We start from the raw sequence: 24144 nt of genomic DNA on the forward strand, positions 1-24144 counted from the left end.
CAATAAATAAATAAATGTACAAAAAAACTAAACTAAGAAAAATCACCGTAGCGAATCGCAATACATATAGAAAATCGGCACCTAAGTATCGTGGTAATATCGGATCATGAGGTCCCTGGCCATTTCCAACCGAAACTGAACATCACTACTCTTAAAAACATCGTCGCTTTGTTCTTGTCTCCCATCTCCACAGGAATGGCATTAGTCCACTTCTGAGTGAGGGTTGAAATCTGGTGTATAATATGTACACGGTTAAATATAAATGTATGCAACTTACAGTCATGAGTACATACACGTACGAGTGGTCCCGAGAATCAAAACCACTATCGTGGCATTGCAAGAGGCATAGGAATGCCATCCTTTCTTTACAAGGCCTTGAATAGCAGTGCTACAAATAATTCTCTGCTATTGTGAAACCAGTTACCAATTATTTCATACTCAGGTAAAGCTATATAAAAAAAAATATTTTAAAAAATGTCCATTTTACTAATGATATTGAAGGCCTTAATGATAAATTAATTACCCAATTAGCCCAAAACATGGCATTATACTCATTGTGAGAGTCCAAGACGCATTTGCAAGTCATTGCCATTGCTCGCTGGTCGTTGCTAAAGCTTCTGATGAACTGAGATGTCAAACTGGAACATACGTCGACTAGGTGATATGGTTGCTATTAAAATGGATATGTGAATTGCTTCATAAAACTGCAAGTCACTGCCACTGCATCAGAATCACTAAACAAGTCAAATTGCAATGTAATCTTTAATACAAAAAAAAAAAAGAAAGATAAATCTTGATCCTTTCTTACAAGATCGAAAGCGAGTGCCAGTGTTAACAAATGACTGGTCGGAATATATAGGAGAGAGTAGGCTACTTAGACATCTTGTATTTGTTGTTCCTCTCGTGCTGATCTTTGTCCAGCTGCTGCACTTGAATCAGGAGATACTTGTCGTGTTTAGTTCAGTGTCATTGAGTCACTGTTGTTGAGAAGTGATGATATTTTGTGGTCTCGAAGAGGAGTCGGAAAGGACCTTGGTCTCGTGGGCCTCGTAGTGAATGGCATGGTGTAGGTTGGTACTAAATAGCATGGTGTAGGTTGGTACTAAATAGCAGGTAGGCTAGGCTATTACAGTGAGATAAATAAAAAGACACGTGACTACTAAATACATGTAATGACATGATCATTGAAGTCAGGGTCAGAACTTATTTCAGTATATTGATTAGCGCCATGTTTGACATTCAAACCAGAATTCTGTAATTGAGCCAAATAAATGCTGTAAGCAAATATTACTGGTAAAATATATTAGGACTAGTAGTTGTTTTCAACATGTTCGTGATTAAGACTGAAAACCTAGGGTTTATTCACTATGCTTTCTGTAATTAAGTTCTTTATTACACACATTTTTGCTATGCTTTTACTATTTAGGGTAGGGTTCAAGACATATTTAGTAAGAAATATAATTTCATATATAAAATATAATTTTTTAATCAAATGTTGGCCTATTTGAAACTCTATTCATAGAGTCAGTGTTATCATTGCCGGGCTCACTGAAAACAATAGTGTGATATCAATTCCAACCTGAATTGTACTGATATTAGGCTTTACAAAATACTGCAACAGCATGGGAGGGTAGAAATGAAAATCACCCTTGATTTGATATTTCATCATGGGGGGAAAAAAACAGTTCATTCTTCATCCATTATCGGCTACAATCCTGTAAAAGGAGTTTCGTCTGTCATTGTCATTGAACGAGAATGGTCTGAAGTCATTTTCAGCGACACATCTGCACCCAGTGGCTTGCTTTTGCGTAGAATCCGAGTGTGTGTGTGTGTGTGTGTGTGTGTGTGTGTGTGTGTGTGTGTGTGTGTGTGTGTGTGTGTGTGTGTATATATATATATATATATATATATATATATATTGATACGTCCTTTTAGACAAAAGGTTTCCAGAGCGAAGGACGGTCGCACCACAGACCGAGAGTTTTGTATCTCCAACACACCCCCAGATTCTTGGCTGCTGTTGCCTGTAAAAGGTGTCAGATAGCGCGTTTGACTGTGCAGTGGCTTTGCAAATCATTGTTGCTACAATGTGCATATTCCAGATACAATGTGGCAAATATTTTAGTTTTAATAAAAATGCATATGGACAGAACTGCAGCTATTTTAGTTAGCGTTAAGCTAGCTTTCAGAGAATAGTATGCCCTACGTTACGTTGGGCGCAAACATTTATTTTATTTTTTTGTCATGTGAGTTAGCTTAGCCACCGTAAAAATGACTTAACCAGCTTGTTTCCTAACGTAACATGCGAACATAAGCTGGTCAATTTACTGTGCAGCATGGTACGTTTAGAGAACATTTTGAAGTCTCATGGTACGTTTAGAGAACAAAACAAGCCAGTATAAAACAAAAGGCCGCTGAGGCGAAAAGCCCCATTGCCGTTTTCCACCACGTTACCGTCGCTGTGAACATCGGCTAACTGAAGCTAACCAGCTAACTAGCCAGCTAACCAACCAACTCGCCAGCTAACCAACCAACTCGCCAGCTAACCAACCAACTCGCCAGCTAACCAACCAACTAGCCAGCTAACCAACCAACTAGCCAGCTAACCAACCAACTAGCCAGCTAGTTGTCAACCCGTTTTGCCCTCGACACTAGCAACACACGTTACAATTCTCCATATTCTTCTGCGCAAAAAAACAACAACTTAACCAGAATAAAAAAAAAACGCCTGTAACTAAATATACACGTGTATCTAAAACACATGATCGTAACAAACTCAAAAACTACCCCGCTGTGTCATAACATTACATTTATTTGAACGCAGTTACGTCCAAAAGTTAGCTACCTTGCTAACTAGCCAGATGGCTAACTGGGTTCTGATACATTGGACAAATGTTTAAAAAAAATACTATATATATATATATATATAAAAAAAATCTTACTTTCTGCTTACCTTTTCCAATGCGTTTTGTTTTCCGCTTGTTCATTCGTGTTCATCCATGAATATGAACAACGTGAATATAAAGACTAATTTTCCTGAAATGATTGGGACATGAACAGTAGCTGTATTAGCCTGACGTCTGTTTTCCAGTTGTATTGCTGTGGGTTTGAAAACAGTCCGTCCGTCTCCAAGGAGGAAAACCCCCCCCACACACGCAGAAAAACATGCCAAACGTCTGTCCCATTGGCGGAGAGCAGTCACGTGGTCCACTTTAGCCCTGGAGGGGAGGGGGGGGGGGGGGGGGGGGGTAATGTCAAGCAGATTTACCTCATTTTAAAACATTTCACACAAAAAAAAATCGGATAGAAAGGCTTTGGCATCACCATCGTTATTTACTAGCATGCATATTTATAGTGGTATTTAAAATATATATATATTAATAGGTATATATTTTAAATTCTGTTTAGAGACAAGAGAATGGGGAGTATTTTGCTTGTTGAACCTTGTTGGGTGTCATTGGTAGAGAGAGAGAGACAAATCAATCATTTCCAGGCCCAGGGACATGTACTAGTCTGTGGCGACCTAAATGCCAGAACCGGACAAGAACCTGACACCCTAAGCACACAGGGGGACAAACACCTGCCTGGAGGTGACAGCATTCCCTCCCACATATGCCCCCCTAGGCACAACTATGACAACATAACCAACAAAAACGGGTCACAACTCCTGCAGCTCTGTCGCACGCTGGGTATGTACATAGTCAACGGTAGGCTTCGAGGGGACTCCTATGGTAGGTACACCTATAGCTCATCTCTTGGCAGTAGTACTGTAGACTACTTTATCACTGACCTCAACCCAGAGTCTCTCAGAGCGTTCACAGTCAGCCCACTGACACCCCTATCAGACCACAGCAAAATCACAGTCTACTTAAACAGAGCAATAATCAATCATGAGGCATCAAAGCCAAAGGAACTGAGTAACATTAAGAAATGCTATAGATGGAAGGAATGCAGTTTGGAAACCTACCAAAAAACAATTAGGCAACAACAAATTCAATCCCTTTTAGACAATTTCCTGGGTAAAACGTTCCGCTGTAATAGTGAAGGTGTAAACTTGGCAGTAGAAAATCTTAACAGTATATTTGACCTCTCAGCTTCCCTATCAAATCTAAAAATCTCAAATAGAAAACCGAAGAAAATTAACAATAATGACAAATGGTTTGATGAAGAATGCAAAAATCTAAGAAAGAAATTGAGAAACCTGTCCAACCAAAAACATAGAGACCCGGAAAAGAGTCTACGCCTTCACTATGGTGAATCACTAAAACAATACAGAAATACACTACGGAAAAAGAAGGAACAGCATGTCAGAAATCAGCTCAATGCAATTGAAGAATCCATAGACTCTAACCACTTCTGGGAAAATTGGAAAACACTAAACAAACAACAACAAGAAGAATTATCTATCCAAAATGGAGATGTATGGGTAAACCACTTCTCCAATCTTTTTGGCTCTATAACAAAGAATAAAGAGCAAAAACATATACATGATCAAATACAAATCTTAGAATCAACTATTAAAGACTACCAGAACCCACTGGATTCTCCAATTACATTGAATGAGTTACAGGACAAAATAAAAACCCTCCAACCCAAAAAGGCCTGTGGTGTTGATGGTATCCTCAATGAAATGATCAAATATACAGACAACAAATTCCAAAAAGAGAGAGCCGGTGACGTCATCTTTTCCGCTCGACTCTGCGGCCGGTGGGAATGTTCTCGAACATGTCGGATGAAGAAGTAACACAAGCAGGTAATCAGACTAGTGCAGTGGAAACGTCCTGTCTTGTTAAATTGTCTCAATACAATTACTTTTTTAAATTGTAACTGAATGTATAGACTTGTATACTAGTTCCGTAAATGTGTTGCATCATTCCTGCCACTCTAGCTACATTGGATTGTTGTGGCGCAGTGATATTTGCATTAGATGACTATTAAAGCGCATGCGCGGTAGGGGAATATTACATTGCGGAAGAAAACAAGCTTAAAAATCAGAATGGGGGAGGGGCAGTGGTTTATACACGGCGACGAGCAATCAGCATCCGGGCTTGAATGGAGATGACAGAGGCGGTTGTAACATAGAGGAGTCTTTGTTTAGGGTACGTTTAGATTATCATTGGCATGGTTTGAACATGAGGGCATTGCACCATATCTGTCAAGGCTATCTGCTTAGAGGCAATGCATCGCAAATGTAGGTTTTACAACAGTGTTTGTGTACGTGCATTTGACTTCACACTCAGTAGTTCAATTTCGCTCTCAATAAAATAAATCAAGTTGGTTGTATTGCTGTGTAAAATGTAGCAGCTGACAGCTTGATTCTTGATCCTATTCTTTCTCGGGTTATTTTTAAAGGAGATTCACTTTTGTCAAATCTGCCTTGAATGTAATCTCGGCTGTTTCTAATGAACGGTACCTCCATTTTTAAGGTAAACACTGCTGTATGTATGTATGTATGTATGTATGTATGCATCCATTTATTATCAAGAGATAATTAGCAAGTCTTTAACCTCAACTGACACACAGAATCAATCCAACACCAATAACAATTCAATTGGTATTTAATTTACATGATTATAAATGCTCCACTTTACATCCTAGTGAGAGGTCTCCCTCTCCCCATGTTCTATAGATGTGCGTCCTCCCTATGTAGCGCACTAGACAAGTCTGAGTGTCCTTGACTGGCCCCGGCCAGAGCCCGGACGTGAACCCGATCGAACATCTCTGGAGAGACCTGAAAATAGTTGTGTAGCAGAGCCCTATGGGCCCTGGTTAAAAGTAGTGCACTACATCCTATGGGCCCTGGTTAAAAGTAGTGCACTACATCCTATGGGCCCTGGTCAAAAGTAGTGCACTATATAAGGTGCTGTTCATATATACACAGTAGGTCTATGAATCGGTGCTCATTTTCAACCTAGATTTAACTTTATTGCCAAAGAAAATAGCAAGGATATGTCTTCTAATGATCTCAAATACAAATTGACACAGACGCCAAAAGCACAATTAAATGGACATTTTATTTACATTATTATTAAGTTCATACACTTTGAACACCCTAGTGGAGTTAGGCCTGGGCATCCTGTTGTTCAAGTGTTTTATAAATCAGCTCTAACACCAAAACCAGGTCCAGGAGGAGGCTCAGACAGAGATGTCAGTCCACCTGCTGGCTCACAGGAGAAACGTCCGTTCCTGGAAGATAAATAACAACGAAGAATTATTACATTTAGGAAATGTCAACAAACACATTTTTTTCTACTTTATATTAATTTCCAGCAACGACACCCCCCCACCCCTCAAAAAAAAACATAAACAAATGTGAAAACAGCAGGTTTATGTTTTGTAGTTAAAAAGAGGAAGATGTTAAAATAATTATACGAGCATTCAGAAAGTATTCAGATCCCTTGACTTCTTCCACATTTTGTTAAGTTACAGCCTTTTTATCAAATGGATTCAATCCTTTCCCCCTCCAATCTACACACAATACCCCATAGTGACATCACAATACCCCATAGTGACATCACAATACCCCATAGTGACAAAGCAATACCCCATAGTGACAAAGCAAAAAAATTTTTTTTTTTTTTAGAAATGTTTGCAAATGTATTAAATCAAAAAAAAAAAAATGGAAACATCACATTTACATAAGTAGTCAGAACCCTTTACTTGTTGAAGCACCTTTGGCAGCGATTACAGCCTCAAGTCTTCTTGGGTATGACGCTACAAGCTTGGCACACCTGTATTTGGAGAGTTTCTCCCATTCTTCTCTGCAGATCCTCTCAAGCTCTGTCAGGTGGGATGGGGAGCGTTGCTACACAACTATTTTCAGGTTTCCCCAGAGATGTTCGATCGGGTTCATGTCCGGGTTCATGTCAGGGAGGTGACCAAGAACCTGATGGTCACTCTGACAGAGCTCCAGAGTTCCTCTGAGGAGATGGGAAACCTTCCAGAAGGAGAACGATCTCTGCAGCACCCCACCAATCAGGCCTTTATGGTAGAGTGGCCAGACAGAAGCCACTCCTCAGTAAAAGGCACATGACAGCCCGCTTGGAGTTTGCCAAAAGGCACTTAAAGACTCTCGGACCATGAGAAACAAGATTCTCTGGTTTGATGAAACCAAGATTTAACACTTTGGCCTGAATGACAAACGTTACACCTGGAGGAAACCTGGCGCCATCCCTACGGTGAAGCATGGTGGTGGCAGCATCCCTACGGTGAAGCATGGTGGTGGCAGCATCCCTATGGTGAAGCATGGTGGTGGAAGCATCCCTACGGTGAAGCATGGTGGTGGAAGCATCATGCTGTGGGGAAGTTTTTCAGCAGCAGGAACTAGTGGACAGGTTAGGATTGAGGGAAAGATGAACGGAGCAAAGTACAGAGAGATTCTTGCTGAAAACCTGCTCCAGAGCGCTTAGGACCTCAGACTGGGGCTAAGATCCACCTTTCAACAGGACAGTGACCCTAAGCACACAGTCACGATAACGCAGGGGTGGCTTCGGGACAAGTCTCTGAATGTCCTTGAGTGGCACAGCCAGGGCCCGGACATGAACATCTCTGGACAGACGTGAAAATAGCTGTGCAGCGACTCTCCCCATCCAACCTGACAGAGCTTGAGAAGATCTACAGAGAAGAATGGCACACCTGTATTTGGGGAGTTTCTCCCAATCTTGTAGCGTCGTACCCAAGAAGATGAGGCTGTAATCACTGCCAAAGGTGTTTCAACAACATATTGAGTAAAGGGTCTGAATACATATGTAATTGATCCGTTTTAAAAAAAACATTTATAATAAATGTACTAACATTTTTAAAAACATGTGTTTTGCTTTGTCATTATGGGGTATTGTGTGTGGATTGGGTAGGGGGGACAATTTAATACATTTTTATAATAAGACTAATGTAACTATTCTGCCTTATTATAATTTGACCATGCTGGTCATTTATGAACATTTGAACATCTTGACCATGTTTTGTTATAATCTCCACCCGGCACAGCCAGAAGAGGACTGGCCACCCCACATAGCCTGGTTCCTCTCTAGGTTTCTTCCTAGGTTTTGGCCTTTCTAGGGAGTTTTTCCTAGCCACCGTGCTTCTACACCTGCATTGCTTGCTGTTTGGGGTTTTAGGCTGGGTTTCTGTACAGCACTTTGAGATATCAGCTGATGTACGAAGGGCTATATAAATAAATTTGATTTTGATTTGATTTGATTTGTAACAAAATGTTGGAAAAATTCAAGGGGTCTGAATACTTTCTGAATGCACCACACACACACACACGAAACAATAGTTTACTTAGATCTCTATCAATTTCTTTGCTAGATTCAACGATCAACCGGTTGTAAAAAGCACCAGTGCGTCAAAACGTTAGTCTTCACAGTTCACCGCTAGACAACGTGCTGTTACATTGTATATGAGTTAGGACCAGTCCGGTACTATGTCCTCGACACAGTTCACCGCTAGACAAGTAACGGTCTGTTACATTGTATGGATAGGCAAAGCACCAGTCCAGTACTACGTCCTCGACACAGTTCACCGCTGAACAACATGCTGTTATATTGTATATGAGTTCGGAGCCTGTGTTTCTCGCAATCATGCCACATGCCTGGATTTTTTAAACATTTAAAAAATATATATATATTTTAAACGTCTTCATCAAACTTCCCAAATTCTTTGTCAGATGGTCTAGCACCATCCTCAGTCAATTGCTTACATTTTTAAAATAAAGGATCCAATCTTACTACGGCATACAATTGAGCAAAACACAGAACCGTAAATATGACATGAGGCGATAGACATTCATACCTGGGTCCAGGAGGAGGGACTTGTCCAGCTTTCAGTTCGTCAATGATCTGATCAATGTCTTTAGGACTCAGGTCCTCCTGTAAGCCAGAGGGCAGCAACACATCACAGATCCACATTCAGACAATGAAACCACCCTGATACATCAAACCAGTCTATTTACCCAGTAAAAACATCCTGACACATCGTAAAACCAGTCTATTTACCCAGTAAAACCATCCTGACACATCATAAAACCAGTCTATTTACCCAGTAAAACCATCCTGACACATCATAAAACCAGTCTATTTACCCAGTAAAACCATCCTGACACATCATAAAACCAGTCTATTTACCCAGCAAAACCATCCTGACACATCGTAAAACCAGTCTATTTACCCAGTAAAACCATCCTGATACATCAAACCAGTCTATTTACCCAGTAAAACCATCCTGACACATCGTAAAACCAGTCCATTTACCTAGTAAAACCATCCTGATACATCGTAAAACCAGTCTATTTACCTAGTAAAACTATTGACATCGTAAAACCAGTCTATTTAACCAGTAAAACCATCCTGACACATCGTAAAACCAGTCTATTTACCCAGTAAAACCATCCTGACACATCGTAAAACCAGTCTATTTACCCAGTAAAACCATCCTGACACATCATAAAACCAGTCCATTTACCTAGTAAAACCATCCTGATACATCGTAAAACCAGTCTATTTACCTAGTAAAACTATTGACATCGTAAAACCAGTCTATTTAACCAGTAAAACCATCCTGACACATCGTAAAACCAGTCTATTTACCCAGTAAAACCATCCTGATACATCGTAAAACCAGTCTATTTACCCAGTAAAACTACCCTGACACATAAAACCAGTTCAATAACCTAAAGGAGTGAAATTTGTATTGCTATATTTATTCAATTACAAAAAAAAACAATCAGTTCTGCTTAATTCAGCACGAGGGTTGTGGTTTACAGAGAGTGGTTTTCCAACTAACAGACGGTACTAATGGAGAACTAGAGACCAACTAACAGACGGTACTAATGGAGAACTAGAGACCAACTAACAGACGGTATTAATGGAGAACTAGAGACCAACTAACAGACTGTACTAATGGAGAACTAGAGACCAACTAACAGACGGTACTAATGGAGAACTAGAGACCAACTAACAGACGGTACTAATGGAGAACTAGAGACCAACTAACAGACGGTACTAATGGAGAACTAGAGACCAACTAACAGACGGTACTAATGGAGAACTAGAGAAGAGACCAACTAACAGACGGTACTAATGGAGAACTAGAGAAGAGACCAACTAACAGACGGTACTAATGGAGAACTAGAGAAGAGACCAACTAACAGACGGTACTAATGGAGAACTAGAGACCAACTAACAGACGGTATTAATGGAGAACTAGAGACCAACTAACAGACGGTACTAATGGAGAACTAGAGACCAACTAACAGACGGTACTAATGGAGAACTAGAGAAGAGACCAACTAACAGACGGTACTAATGGAGAACTAGAGAAGAGACCAACTAACAGACGGTACTAATGGAGAACTAGAGAAGAGACCAACTAACAGACGGTACTAATGGAGAACTAGAGACCAACTAACAGACGGTACTAATGGAGAACTAGAGACCAACTAACAGACTGTACTAATGGAGAACTAGAGACCAACTAACAGACGGTACTAATGGAGAACTAGAGAAGAGACCAACTAACAGACGGTACTAATGGAGAACTAGAGACCAACTAACAGACTGTACTAATGGAGAACTAGAGACCAACTAACAGACGGTACTAATGGAGAACTAGAGACCAACTAACAGACGGTACTAATGGAGAACTAGAGACCAACTAACAGACGGTACTAATGGAGAACTAGAGACCAACTAACAGACGGTACTAATGGAGAACTAGAGACCAACTAACAGACGGTACTAATGGAGAACTAGAGACCAACTAACAGACGGTACTAATGGAGAACTAGAGAAGAGACCAACTAACAGACGGTACTAATGGAGAACTAGAGAAGAGACCAACTAACAGACGGTACTAATGGAGAACTAGAGACCAACTAACAGACGGTATTAATGGAGAACTAGAGACCAACTAACAGACGGTACTAATGGAGAACTAGAGACCAACTAACAGACGGTACTAATGGAGAACTAGAGAAGAGACCAACTAACAGACGGTACTAATGGAGAACTAGAGAAGAGACCAACTAACAGACGGTACTAATGGAGAACTAGAGAAGAGACCAACTAACAGACGGTACTAATGGAGAACTAGAGAAGAGACCAACTAACAGACGGTACTAATGGAGAACTAGAGACCAACTAACAGACGGTACTAATGGAGAACTAGAGACCAACTAACAGACGGTACTAATGGAGAACTAGAGACCAACTAACAAACGGTACTAATGGAGAACTAGAGACCAACTAACAGACGGTACTAATGGAGAACTAGAGACCAACTAACAGACGGTACTAATGGAGAACTAGACCAACTAACAGATGGTACTAATGGAGAACTAGACCAACTAACAGATGGTACTAATGGAGAACTAAAGACCAACTAACAGACGGTACTAATGGAGAACTAGAGACCAACTAACAGATGGTACTAATAGAGAACTAGAGACCAACTAACAGACAGTACTAATGGAGAACTAGAGACCAACTAACAGACGGTACTAATGGAGAACTAGAGACCAACTAACAGACGGTACTAATAGAGAACTAGAGAAGAGACCAACTAACAGATGGTACTAATGGAGAACTAGAGACCAACTAACAGACAGTACTAATGGAGAACTAGACACCAACTAACAGACGGTACTAATGGAGAACTAGACCAACTAACAGACGGTACTAATGGAGAACTAGAGACCAACTAACAGACGGTACTAATGGAGAACTAGAGACCAACTAACAGACGGTACTAATGGAGAACTAGAGACCAACTAACAGACGGTACTAATGGAGAACTAGAGACCAACTAACAGACGGTACTAATGGAGAACTAGAGACCAACTAACAGACGGTACTAATAGAGAACTAGAGACCAACTAACAGACAGTACTAATGGAGAACTAGAGACCAACTAACAGACTGTACTAATGGAGAACTAGAGACCAACTAACAGACGGTACTAATAGAGAACTAGAGACCAACTAACAGACTGTACTAATGGAGAACTAGAGACCAACTAACAGACTGTACTAATGGAGAACTAGAGACCAACTAACAGACGGTACTAATGGAGAACTAGAGACCAACTAACAGACGGTACTAATGGAGAACTAGAGACCAACTAACAGACGGTACTAATGGAGAACTAGAGACCAACTAACAGACGGTACTAATGGAGAACTAGAGAAGAGACCAACTAACAGACGGTACTAATGGAGAACTAGAGACCAACTAACAGACGGTACTAATGGAGAACTAGAGACCAACTAACAGACTGTACTAATGGAGAACTAGAGACCAACTAACAGACTGTACTAATGGAGAACTAGAGAAGAGACCAACTAACAGACAGTACTAATGGAGAACTAGAGACCAACTAACAGACGGTACTAATGGAGAACTAGAGACCAACTAACAGACGGTACTAATGGAGAACTAGAGACCAACTAACAGACGGTACTAATGGAGAACTAGAGACCAACTAACAGACGGTACTAATGGAGAACTAGAGACCAACTAACAGACGGTACTAATGGAGAACTAGAGACCAACTAACAGACGGTACTAATGGAGAACTAGAGACCAACTAACAGACGGTACTAATGGAGAACTAGAGACCAACTAACAGACTGTACTAATGGAGACTAGAGACCAACTAACAGATGGTACTAATGGAGAACTAGAGACCAACTAACAGACGGTACTAATGGAGAACTAGAGACCAACTAACAGACGGTACTAATGGAGAACTAGAGACCAACTAACAGACGGTACTAATGGAGAACTAGAGACCAACTAACAGACGGTACTAATAGAGAACTAGAGACCAACTAACAGACTGTACTAATGGAGAACTAGAGACCAACTAACAGACTGTACTAATGGAGAACTAGAGACCAACTAACAGACGGTACTAATGGAGAACTAGAGACCAACTAACAGACGGTACTAATGGAGAACTAGAGACCAACTAACAGACGGTACTAATGGAGAACTAGAGACCAACTAACAGACGGTACTAATGGAGAACTAGAGAAGAGACCAACTAACAGACGGTACTAATGGAGAACTAGAGACCAACTAACAGACGGTACTAATGGAGAACTAGAGACCAACTAACAGACTGTACTAATGGAGAACTAGAGACCAACTAACAGACTGTACTAATGGAGAACTAGAGAAGAGACCAACTAACAGACAGTACTAATGGAGAACTAGAGACCAACTAACAGACGGTACTAATGGAGAACTAGAGACCAACTAACAGACGGTACTAATGGAGAACTAGAGACCAACTAACAGACGGTACTAATGGAGAACTAGAGACCAACTAACAGACGGTACTAATGGAGAACTAGAGACCAACTAACAGACGGTACTAATGGAGAACTAGAGACCAACTAACAGACGGTACTAATGGAGAACTAGAGACCAACTAACAGACGGTACTAATGGAGAACTAGAGACCAACTAACAGACTGTACTAATGGAGACTAGAGACCAACTAACAGACGGTACTAATGGAGAACTAGAGACCAACTAACAGACTGTACTAATGGAGACTAGAGACCAACTAACAGACGGTACTAATGGAGAACTAGAGACCAACTAACAGACGGTACTAATGGAGAACTAGAGACCAAATAACAGACTGTACTAATGGAGACTAGAGACCAACTAACAGACGGTACTAATGGAGACTAGAGAAGAGACCAACTACTCTAACATTTTTGCAGGTATCATTTTGAGAATATCTCAGTATTATTTTGGTGCTAGTCCAACTAACAGACTGTACTAATGGAGAACTAGAGACCAACTAACAGACGGTACTAATGGAGAACTAGAGACCAACTAACAGACGGTACTAATGGAGAACTAGAGACCAACTAACAGACTGTACTAATGGAGAACTAGAGACCAACTAACAGACGATACTAATGGAGAACTAGAGACCAACTAACAGACAGTAGAATATCTCAGTATTATTTTGGTGCTAGTCCGCTGTACCTGCACAAAAACCCCAGTGTTTTTCCTTCACAACTTGTTCTCCATAATTTTTTAAAATCGGGAGCCTGTTTGTTTTCAGTACTTTTATTTCCATGACTGATCAAAACCTGTTTTCTCATGACTCTTGTTCCTCTGCAGCAGACATATGGTGAGCAATATTGTTTGGAACATCGAATCACAATAAATTAAAAAAAAATAAAATCACAATATTGAATCGCAATACATATTGTATCGGCACATAAGTATGGTGAGGTTCCTGGCCATTCCCAGATCCAGTATACTCACGTAGTAGTTGTCGTTGATCTGGACCATGGGAGCGTTAACACAGGCACCAAGACACTCCACCTCTATTAGAGAGAACATCTTGTCTGCAGTCATCCCTCCTACCTTGATGCCTGAGAGAGGAGGAGGAGGAGGAGGAGGAAGATGTTTCGGCTTATAAGACTGATCTGATGGAAGGATTGGTGAACTGATCCCAGATCAGTTTGTGCTCTTGCCAACGACAAGCCAAACATGTTCTGCATGACAATTGGATAAAGAGTTGGCAAGAGAGTAGAAACCGACTGGAACCCAGCATCTTGACACTGCAAAAGAAACAACTTAATATTCACACAAAAAAATATACAGTAGGTTTAGCTATCATCGTTAAAGTAGTAGTGAAAAATCATTTACATTGATTCTTAGTTCTCCTAGATCTCTGAGGCTAGCTTAATGCTCGACTCTAAACAATCCATGTTGTGTACACTAGGGTTGGGCGATATTACAATAGCATCATCTATCTACGACGATTGACAGCCATTGTCGATTGGTAACGAAATCGTAATGTGACAGATGATGGTTGACCCTATTTGAACTGGACTGGTGTAGAGCAGTGAAGAACAGTCTCACAGCACACAGCAGGACAGAAGAACAGCACACAGCTATAGACTATAGCCTACACCCATTCTTCATGATCTAATTTCGGACACACTAACTACACTATATATACAAAAGTATGTGGACACCCCTTCAAACGAGTGGATTTGGCTATTTCAGCCACACCCGTTGCTGACAAATCGAGCACACAGCCATGCAATCTCCATAGACAAACATTGGCAGTAGAATGGCCTTACTGAAGAACTCGGTGACTTTCAACGTGGCACCGTCATAGGATGCCACCTTTCCAACAAGTCAAGTTTGTTAAATTTCTGCACTGCTGGAGCTGCCCACCGGTCAACTGTAAGGGCTGTTATTGTGAAGTGCAAACGTTGAGAAGCAACAACAGCTCAGTCAGGAAGAGGTAGACCACACAAACTCACAGAACGGGATCGTCAAGTGTTGAAGCGCATAAAATCCGTCTGTCCCCAGTTGCAACACTCACTACCGAGTTCCAAACTGCCTCTGGAAGCAACGTCAGCACAAGAACTGTTCGTCGGGAGCTGAAATGGGTTTCCATGGCCGAGCAGCTGTTGAGATCAGTGTGGAAGAACTTGCACAGAGCCCTGACCTCAACCTCAAACACCTTTGCAATGAATTAGAACGACAACCGTGAGCCAGGTCTAATCGCCCAACATCAGTGCCCGACCTCACTAATGCTCTTGTGGCTGAATGGAAGCAAGTCCCCACAGCAATGTTCCATCATCTAGTGGAAAGCCTTCCCAGAATAGTGGAGGCTGTTATAGCAGCAATGTTCCAACATCTAGTGGAAAGCCTTCCCAGAAGAGTGGAGGCTGTTAATAGCAGCAAAAGTGGGGGACCAACTCCATATTAATACCCTTGAATTTTGGAATCCGGTGTCCACATACTTTTGGTCATGTAGTGCATATTGTGTCTACTAGCAGTTAAAAACAACATATCCTATATTCCCTTCTCTCTCTATTCTATGAATAGGACTTTGGTCTACAGGCCACTTTCATTTTATGCATGGTTTATCCCAATCAAACAATGAATGTAACGGACTTGCATTTCAAAGTTGTTTTGGATAGCTTATAAATGTAAGGTAGCGAGGTGACTGACTATGTCAATAGCCCATAGAAAAATCTAAATGACAAGTTTTCATCAAGTTTAAGCTTATTAAGAAAGAAATTATCCATTCGGCCAGGATAACCCCTCCATGTGAGGTCACAAACCAAATGGCCAATAACCCATCTTCCTACTGGCCTATCACAAACCAAATGGCCAATAACCCATCCTCCTACTGGCCTATCACAAACCAAATGGCCAATAACCCATCCTGCTACTGGCCTATCACAAACCAAATGGCCAATAACCCATCCTCCTACTGGCCTATCACAAACAAAATGGCCAATAACCCATCCTCCTATTGGCCTATCACAAACCAAATGGCCAATAACCCATTCTCCTACTGGCCTATCACAAATCAAATGGCCAATAACCCATTCTCCTACTGGCCTATCACAAACCAAATGGCCAATAACCCATCCTCCTACTGGCCTATCACAAACCAAATGGCCAATAACCCATCCTCCTACTGGCCTATCACAAACCAAATGGCCAATAACCCTCCTCCTACTGGCCTATCACAAACCAAATGGCCAATAACCCATCCTGCTACTGGCCTATCACAAACCAAATGGCCAATAACCCATCCTCCTTCTGGCCTATCACAAACCAAATGGCCAATAAACCCTCCTCCTACTGGCCTATCACAAACCAAATGGCCAATAACCCATCCTGCTACTGGCGTATCACAAACCAAATGGCCAATAACCCATCCTGCTACTGGCCTATCACAAAACCCCTCCTCCATGTGAGGTAAAAAATTTTTTTTTAAATGTCCACACAGACACATGTTCATCTGTCATATAGACAATAATAAAAAAAATAATAAAATCAACATTTGTTTATCCATCTTCACTTTGATCCCCTTTCATGTCTGGGTCCGCCTGTCCATCTCTTACCCAGTTTGTTCTGGAGGGCCTCCAGGATGCTGTCGGAGTCGCAAAGCATGCAGGGTGTTGTAGTGCAGATCTGGATGTGGTACTTGCCCACCGGCTGCCTCAGGAACATGGTGTAGAACGTCGCTACCTCATAGATCCTCATCGGAGGGACCTCAAGCACCTCGGCCACCTGGGAGAAGAGAGGAAAATGTATGTTTAAAATTATTATTTTTTAAATAAATGGAGGCTCATTAAGAAAAAAAGGTGTAGCATTGACTGAAGTATAATCAGTCCAGTAATGGATGATGGAGTCGGTTTCTAAATGGCTCGTCCCTACTGATCACGCCCCTGGTCTGCAAATAGAGATTCTACGTAATTCTGTGGTTCAACAAATCTACATCAGCACATCACTCATTCATTCTGATTATGCCTATTTTAAAAATCTGTTGCCACAAAAGCAAACCAGATTAACATACTCTATTCTGAAGCAAACAGATGCCTCAGTCGGCATATTGTTCATGGCTGAGATGGGGATATTGATTGATTGATTGATTTACCTTGTTCATGGCTGAGATGGGGAGCCATCCATGCTGTCTCTGAGCCAGGTCCAACACAGGGATGGTGGCGGCCTGCTTGTGGCCCTCTGGGTACATACTAATGATAGCATCAATCCTCTTAAAACAACAAACGGCTTTCATTAGTGACGCTTATATGATGTGTTTTGTTGATAAGAACAGAACATGTGATTGTTTTATAAAAGCTTCCTTTCATTATTATATATATTTTTTTAAGTTAAAAGTTGTGAAATTGATGCGATTTACATTGTAATAAACCAGTGTTTTAATAGTTGTTGTTGTTTTAGTCTTGATTTGCAGTCATTTCTTTAAATAATAATGTTCTTGACATCATCCACTCACCTTCAGGTTGTCCACAGTGAACTCAAATGGAGTATCTGGGTTGTTGTCAGGTGTGTCTCTGTGCTTCAGTGGAAACAAGACAAGCAGATTAAATCATTCATTCATTATTAATCATTATCATTAGTCAGTTTTACAGAAATCCTACCAGTACCTGCCAAACTAAAAACAATGTTGTATTAGTTCAAAATGTTCAATTAGTAAAGATACCAACTCATCAGGAAAAGGACAATCTCCCCCCATAGATCACTATGGGGAGAGGAAAGCCCAAGGTGATTGAGATATAGCCTTTTTATCTACACCAATACGAGTGTTGTATCCAACAACATAAGCCGAGTTCACAGGCAGACCAATTCTGATATTTTTTTCTCTCTCACTATTTGGTCTTTTGACGAATTTAGATCAGCTCTGAAAACACTTTTGTACAAAATACTGATGTGATTGGTCAAAAACACCAATTAGTGGGGGGGGGGGAGAATCTCTGAATTACACACCTTGTGTAAACGCAGCCATATTGGCACTACAGGAAATGTACCACTGCCCCCTTGTGAACAGTCCTATCCTGGTGTTATCTGGTTAAATTGGTCATCGTAAACATGCACAAACTATGGTTGTGGCTCACGTAGGTAGGGCTTTGTTGAATCTCTTCTCTAAAATACAATATAACATGTCTCTATGCCAAGGGACTGTTACCATGTCAACATGTCTCTATGCCAAGGGACTGTTACCATGTCAACATGTCTCTATGCCAAGGGACTGTTACCATGTCAACATGTCTCTATGCCAAGGGACTGTTACCATGTCAACATGTCTCTATGCCAAGGGACTGTTACCATGTCAACATGTCTCTATGCCAAGGGACTGTTACCATGTCAACATGTCTCTATGCCAAGGGACTGTTACCATGCCAACATGTCTCTATGCCAAGGGACTGTTACCATGCCAACATGTCTCTATGCCAAGGGACTGTTACCATGCCAACATGTCTCTATGCCAAGGGACTGTTACCATGTCAACATGTCTCTATGCCAAGGGACTGTTACCATGCCATGTTTCCATCACCTGAGTAGAAGCAACAACCATGTGCTGTTGTTTCAACAGTAACCACTAACACATGACATCTAGTGACAGGGAGAGTTTTTTTTGTATATACAGTAGAGTATCGCAATATATATATATTTTTTGTATATACAGTAGAGTATCGCAATATATATTTGTATATACAGTAGAGTATCGCTATATATATACCAAAAATACAGATTTCCGATTGTTATGAAAACTTGAAATCGGCCCTAATTAATCGGCCATTACAATTAATCGGTCGACCTCTACTCTGGACGGTTCTGACCTAGAATAGGTGGTCAACTACAAATACCTAGGTGTCTGGTTAGACTGTAAACTCTCCTTCCAGATTCACATTAAGCATCTCCAATCCAAAATTAAATCTAGAATCGGCTTCCTATTTCACAACAATGTCTCCTTCACTCATGCCGCCAAACATACCCTCTTAAAACTGACCATCCTACCCATCCTCGACGTCGGTGATGTCTATAAAATAGCCTCCAACACTCTACTCAGCAAATTGGATGTAGTCTATCACAGTGCCATCCGTTTCATCACCAAAGCCCCATATACTACCCACCACTGCGACCTGTATGCTCTCGTTGGTTGGCCCTGACTACATATTCGTTGCCAAACCCACTGGCTCTAATTCATCTAAGTCTTTGCTAGGTAAAGTCCCCCCTTATCTCAGCTCACTGGTCACCATAGCAGCACCCACCCGTAGCACACGCTCCAGCAGGTATATTTCACTGGTCATTCCCAAAGCCAACACTTCCTTTGGCCACCTTTCCTTCCAGTTCTCTGCTGCCAATGACTGGAACGAATTGCAAAAATCACTGAAGCTGGAGTCTTATATCTCCCTCTCTAACTTTAAGCATCAGCTGTCAGAGCAGCTTACATATCACTGTACCTGTACACAGCCCATCTGTAAATAGCCCACCCAACTACCTCATCCCCATATTGTTACTTATCCTCTTGCTCCTTTGTGTCTCTACTTGCGCATTCATCTTCTGCACATCTATCACTCCAGTGTTAATTTGCTAAATTGTAATTACTTTGCTACTATTTATTGCCTTACCTCCTTACTTCACACGGCACGTTGATTTTTATATTGTGTAACTCTGTTGTTGTTTTTGTCGCACTGCTTTGCTTTATCTTGGCCAGGTCGCAGTTCTCAACTGGCCTACCTGGTTAAATGAAAGTGAAATAAAATCGACACAATCCCGAGGTCCTCCCGGGTGGCGCAGTGGTCTAGGGCAGGTCCGTGGGGCGACGCACAATTGGCTTAGCGTCATCCGGGTTAGGGAGGGTTTGGCCGGTAGGGATATCTTTGTCTAATCGCGCACCAGCGACTCCTGTGGCGGGCCGGGCGCAGTGCACGCTAACCAAGCACGGTGTTTCCTCCGACACATTGGTGCGGCTGTCTTGGATGCGCGCTGTGTTAAGAAGTAGTGCGGCTTGGTTGGGTTGTGTTTTGGATGGCTTTCGACCTTCGTCTCTCCTGAGCCCGTATGGGAGTTGTAGCGATGAGACAAGATAGTAATTACTAACAATTGGATACCACGGGAATTTTTTTGATATTATTATTATTATTTTTTTAAATAAATAAATAAAATAAAAAAAATCGACAATCCTGTCTCTGAGCTCTTTATGGCTTTGTTTCTGCTCCTACACTGTGCCTTTCCAAATCATGTCCAATCAATTGAATTTACCACAGGTGGAATCCAGCCCAGTTGTAGAAACATATCAAAGATGATCAATGGAAACACGATGCACCTGAGCTCAATTTCAAGTCTCATAGTAAAGGGTCTGAATACTTACGTAAATACGGTATTTCTGTTTTTTATACATTTGTAAAAATGTCTGTTTTTGCTTTGTCATTGCGGGGTATTGTGTGAGGGGGGGAAAGTATTTAATCCATTTTAGAATAAGGCTGTAATGTAACAAAATGTGGAATAAGTGAAGGGATCTGGATACTTTACGAATGCACTCTCATATTTACACAAGTACTCACACCCGAGTCAATAATTCGTAGAAGCACCCTTAGCAGCGATTACAGCTATGAGTCTTTCTGGGTAAGTCTCTAAGAGATTTCCACACCTGGATTGTACAACATTTGCCCATTTATTATTTTCAAAATTCTTCAAGCTCTGTCAAATTGGTTGGCTAAAGAACCATTTTTAGGTCTTGTCATAGATTTTGAAGCAAATTTAGGTCGAAACTGTAACTAGGCCACTCAGGAATATTCTGTGTCTTCTTGGTAAGCAACTGCAGTGTAGATTTGGCCTTGTGTTTTTCGGTTATTGTCCTGCAGAAAGGTGAATTTATCTCCCAGTGTCTGGTGGAAAGCAGACGGAACCAGGTTTTCCTCTGGGATTTTGCTTAGCTCCATGAAAGAAAAAAAAAATGATCCTGAAAACCATCCCAGTTCTTACCGATTACAAGCATGCCCATAACATGATGCAGCCACCACTATGCTTGAAAATATGGAGAGTGGTACTCTAATGTGTTGTATTGGATTTGACCCAAACATAACATGTATTCAGGACAAGTGGTTTCCTTCCTCTACGGCAACTGAGTTAGGAAGGACACCTATATCTTTGTAGTGCACTGGGTGTATTGATACACCATCCAAAGTGTAATAAATAACTTCACCATGCCCAAAGGGATATTTTATGTCCTCTTTTTATTTTACCAATAGTTGTTGTTCTTTGTGAGGCATTGGAAAACCTCCCTGGTCTTTGTGGTTGTATCTGTGTTTGAAATTCACTGCTTGACTGAGGGACCTTACAGATAATTGTGTGTGTGGGGTACAGAGATGAGGTAGTCATTCAAAAATCATGTTAAACACCATTATTGCACACAGAGTGAGTCCATGCAACTTATTATGTGACTTGTTGCCATAACAAAAGGGTTGAATACTTATTGACTCAAGACATTTCAGTTTTTCATATAATTAATTTGTATTAAAAAAATATATATATAATAATATCTAAAAACAATTCCACTTTGACATGATGCGATATTGTGTGTAGTGGGCCAGTGACCAAAACAAATCTAAATCAGTTTTAAATTCAGGCTGTAATATAACAAAATGCTGAAAAAGTCAAGGGTGTTGATACTTTCTGAAGGCCATGTGACGACGGGTGCCACTTCCTGTTTCTTTTCCTTCATTTATGGGATGCAACCGAAGTAAACGGAGCTCAATTGCATCTTGTACAACTAATATCCTCTCTAGCCACATTGAACAACATGATCTTGTATTGACACTGCCTTCACACGAACGAATTATCGCAGCAGATCATAGCATTATTGTTTGTTGTTATTCTTTAAAAATGCTCCTTTTCTATATTGCAACCAAATTTGCATAATGTTGTCATGGAAAATATTCATGTTGTTTCCAACTAGCAATCGACAACTGTGCGGTAAATACGTCTGCATTATTGAACGTTAAGATTGCCGAAACGCCAGTCTCTTTGGCAAATGACGGGAATGGCAAGGAGTGGAATGTTAACTAAAGAGACTGGTACCCAGACTAGCCTTGTGTGGCCATACTTCCAAATCTCGTCTTGGTAGGTAAGACGCCTGGGCTTCTGAGGCTAGTCACATTAAGGATATAGTACAGTAAGAAATCAGCGAGGTTACAGATCCTACACAGCTGCACTCACCACAAAGATGCCCCCAGCTCCAGCTCTGGCAGCGGACTGGTGCAGACTCCTGACCTGCCTGGACTGAGAAGATGGAACATTGACAGAACAAGAGACAGAAGAAGAAGGATGTTAATGTGTGAATAAGGTTTGATTCTATGCAATACCAACCCAAAACGAATTTATTAAAGACTTCAATACCAACAGGACAATTTGGCAGTATGAGGCACCAGTTATAATTATGACCATTGTGATTCAAAACGATTAAGAAGTTGTAAGGTAGCCGTGAAGCAAACTAGCCAGTAAACTATGCAAGGCTCTTTTACGCTAGCTAACTCAGTTAGCCAGTCAGGAAGCTTTAGCTAGCGAACTGACAAGGACAAGATATATTTTCACAATCGTTCAATCAACATTATTGTTCATATTAATATTTGACTAAATCATGAGTCTAAATGAAAGTGTAACATTGGCTGGTGTAACTAGCTACTAGTTAGCTAGCCATTCCGCTAGCTAGGCCGCTTGCCCTTGTCAAGTGTCATGCAACATATTTCATTAAATTCTCATAAAACGTAATGATTGATCATAAGACTGATAATGTTAGTATAACACGAGTACATTGTTATAACCATACCGTTTGCGATACAACAGATCGAATTGCAGAAGTTAAAAACATCTTGACAGCGTAGTTTTGTCCCGTTGATACAACACTTATTGGACGACAGCAAAGGGCTGACATCGATTTTACGGTCCTCTCGATTGAGAGGGTCTGGCTTACGCAACGTGTTTACTTCTGAAGTGAAACTAATCGACCACAGATCAAACATGATCAGAAATGTGACGCTTATTAAAATTGTTGTTTTTCTCTGTCCAAATGTATCTCCATTTATGTGAACGATCACATAAGATGATTAGGCTGATTTAACGGTCAGTATTTGCATGGACGTGTGTATCTTTCTGTGTACTCCATTGTTCAGCAATATGAGCGTCTTTTTTTTTATTTAAATGGTGACATTGACGGTTGTGGAACGTTAAAACAAGAGTTTCCATTGGACAAATGAAGTTAGGCCCCTCCCCGTTTCGCTCCGTAGATTTTCATTCTGACCCGAAGTCGCCTTAGAAAAAGACGCAATTGTCTCTACAAGCCAGAATGTTGAATACAATGATATGTACAGGGTGTACATGCTGTAGGTCCTTCTGATGACAGGAGGTGGAGATAAGGAGATAGGGTATCCACATTAGTGTTGTTTGCTTACCTTTTTCCACTCGCAGGTAGGTTCTGTTGCTTGTATTTTCAATCTCTTGATGTGATGCACAATATGTAAACAATAGCCGAATGTAACCAAAGCACGTTTCCTCGCAATCAGCAGGACTTGTTTGCCTTTCGGTCTGTGGTTAGATTAGTCTCAGCCATATTGTGCAAGTGTTTGTCACATGCGAATTGCATCAGTATTGAAAATAAAAAAACGGAAATAAAAACCGATGAACAGACCAGCATACTGAAGGTCGGGTTGATAGCATTTCCCTGTGGATATTTTGTATCAGATTACTTCCGATATAGGGATAAAATCATCAGGACAACAGGTCAAGTAAGTTGAAGTTAAATTTGTTCAACATTCTGACTGATAATGGGACTGTTTGG

General features: G+C 40.9%; 3 protein-coding genes across 5 annotated transcripts in view; 1 reads left to right on the forward strand and 2 right to left on the reverse strand.

Moving 5' to 3' along the window:
* Positions 1-3109, reverse strand: part of LOC139386626 (ankyrin repeat domain-containing protein 12-like) — a 66869-nt gene extending 63760 nt beyond the window's left edge. Inside the window, exon 1 of the mRNA XM_071132356.1 lies at positions 2943-3109. The gene's annotated coding sequence lies outside the window, so the exon portion shown is untranslated. The remainder of the gene's footprint in view (positions 1-2942) is intronic.
* Positions 3110-5995: 2886 nt separating this feature from the next.
* LOC139387270 (NADH dehydrogenase [ubiquinone] flavoprotein 2, mitochondrial-like) lies at positions 5996-23193 on the reverse strand. Its single transcript, XM_071133383.1, has 8 exons — positions 23137-23193; positions 22527-22589; positions 17800-17862; positions 17440-17556; positions 16904-17072; positions 14289-14398; positions 8794-8870; positions 5996-6186 (listed from the first exon to the last, which is right to left on the reverse strand). Exons 1-8 carry the CDS (start codon positions 23176-23178, stop codon positions 6093-6095), a joined length of 735 nt encoding a protein of 244 aa, XP_070989484.1. The 5' UTR covers positions 23179-23193; the 3' UTR covers positions 5996-6092.
* A 391-nt stretch (positions 23194-23584) lies between these two features.
* The window catches only part of LOC139387267 (acetyl-coenzyme A synthetase, cytoplasmic-like), a 62296-nt gene continuing 61736 nt past the window's right edge, over positions 23585-24144 (forward strand). Inside the window, exon 1 of one of the 3 annotated variants that reach the window (XM_071133380.1) lies at positions 23585-23774. The gene's annotated coding sequence lies outside the window, so the exon portion shown is untranslated. Of the gene's footprint in view, positions 24092-24144 lie in introns of all 3 variants that reach the window. The other 2 variants (XM_071133381.1, XR_011629147.1) reach the window with 2 other exon arrangements.

Source organism: Oncorhynchus clarkii, chromosome 28 (assembly GCF_045791955.1).
Source record: "Oncorhynchus clarkii lewisi isolate Uvic-CL-2024 chromosome 28, UVic_Ocla_1.0, whole genome shotgun sequence".
In the NCBI taxonomy this organism is placed as follows: Eukaryota; Metazoa; Chordata; class Actinopteri; order Salmoniformes; family Salmonidae; genus Oncorhynchus; species Oncorhynchus clarkii.

Excerpts from the sequence above, each read along its gene's own strand:
- LOC139387270 (XM_071133383.1), bottom strand. The coding sequence starts at position 23,178 with ATGTTTTTAACTTCTGCAATTCGATCTGTTGTATCGCAAACG. Across the intron at positions 22,590-23,136 it reads GATCTGTTGTATCGCAAACG|TCCAGGCAGGTCAGGAGTCT; the intron begins GTATGGTTATAA and ends CCATCTTCTCAG. Across the intron at positions 6,187-8,793 it reads GTCCCTCCTCCTGGACCCAG|GAACGGACGTTTCTCCTGTG; the intron begins GTATGAATGTCT and ends TTTATCTTCCAG.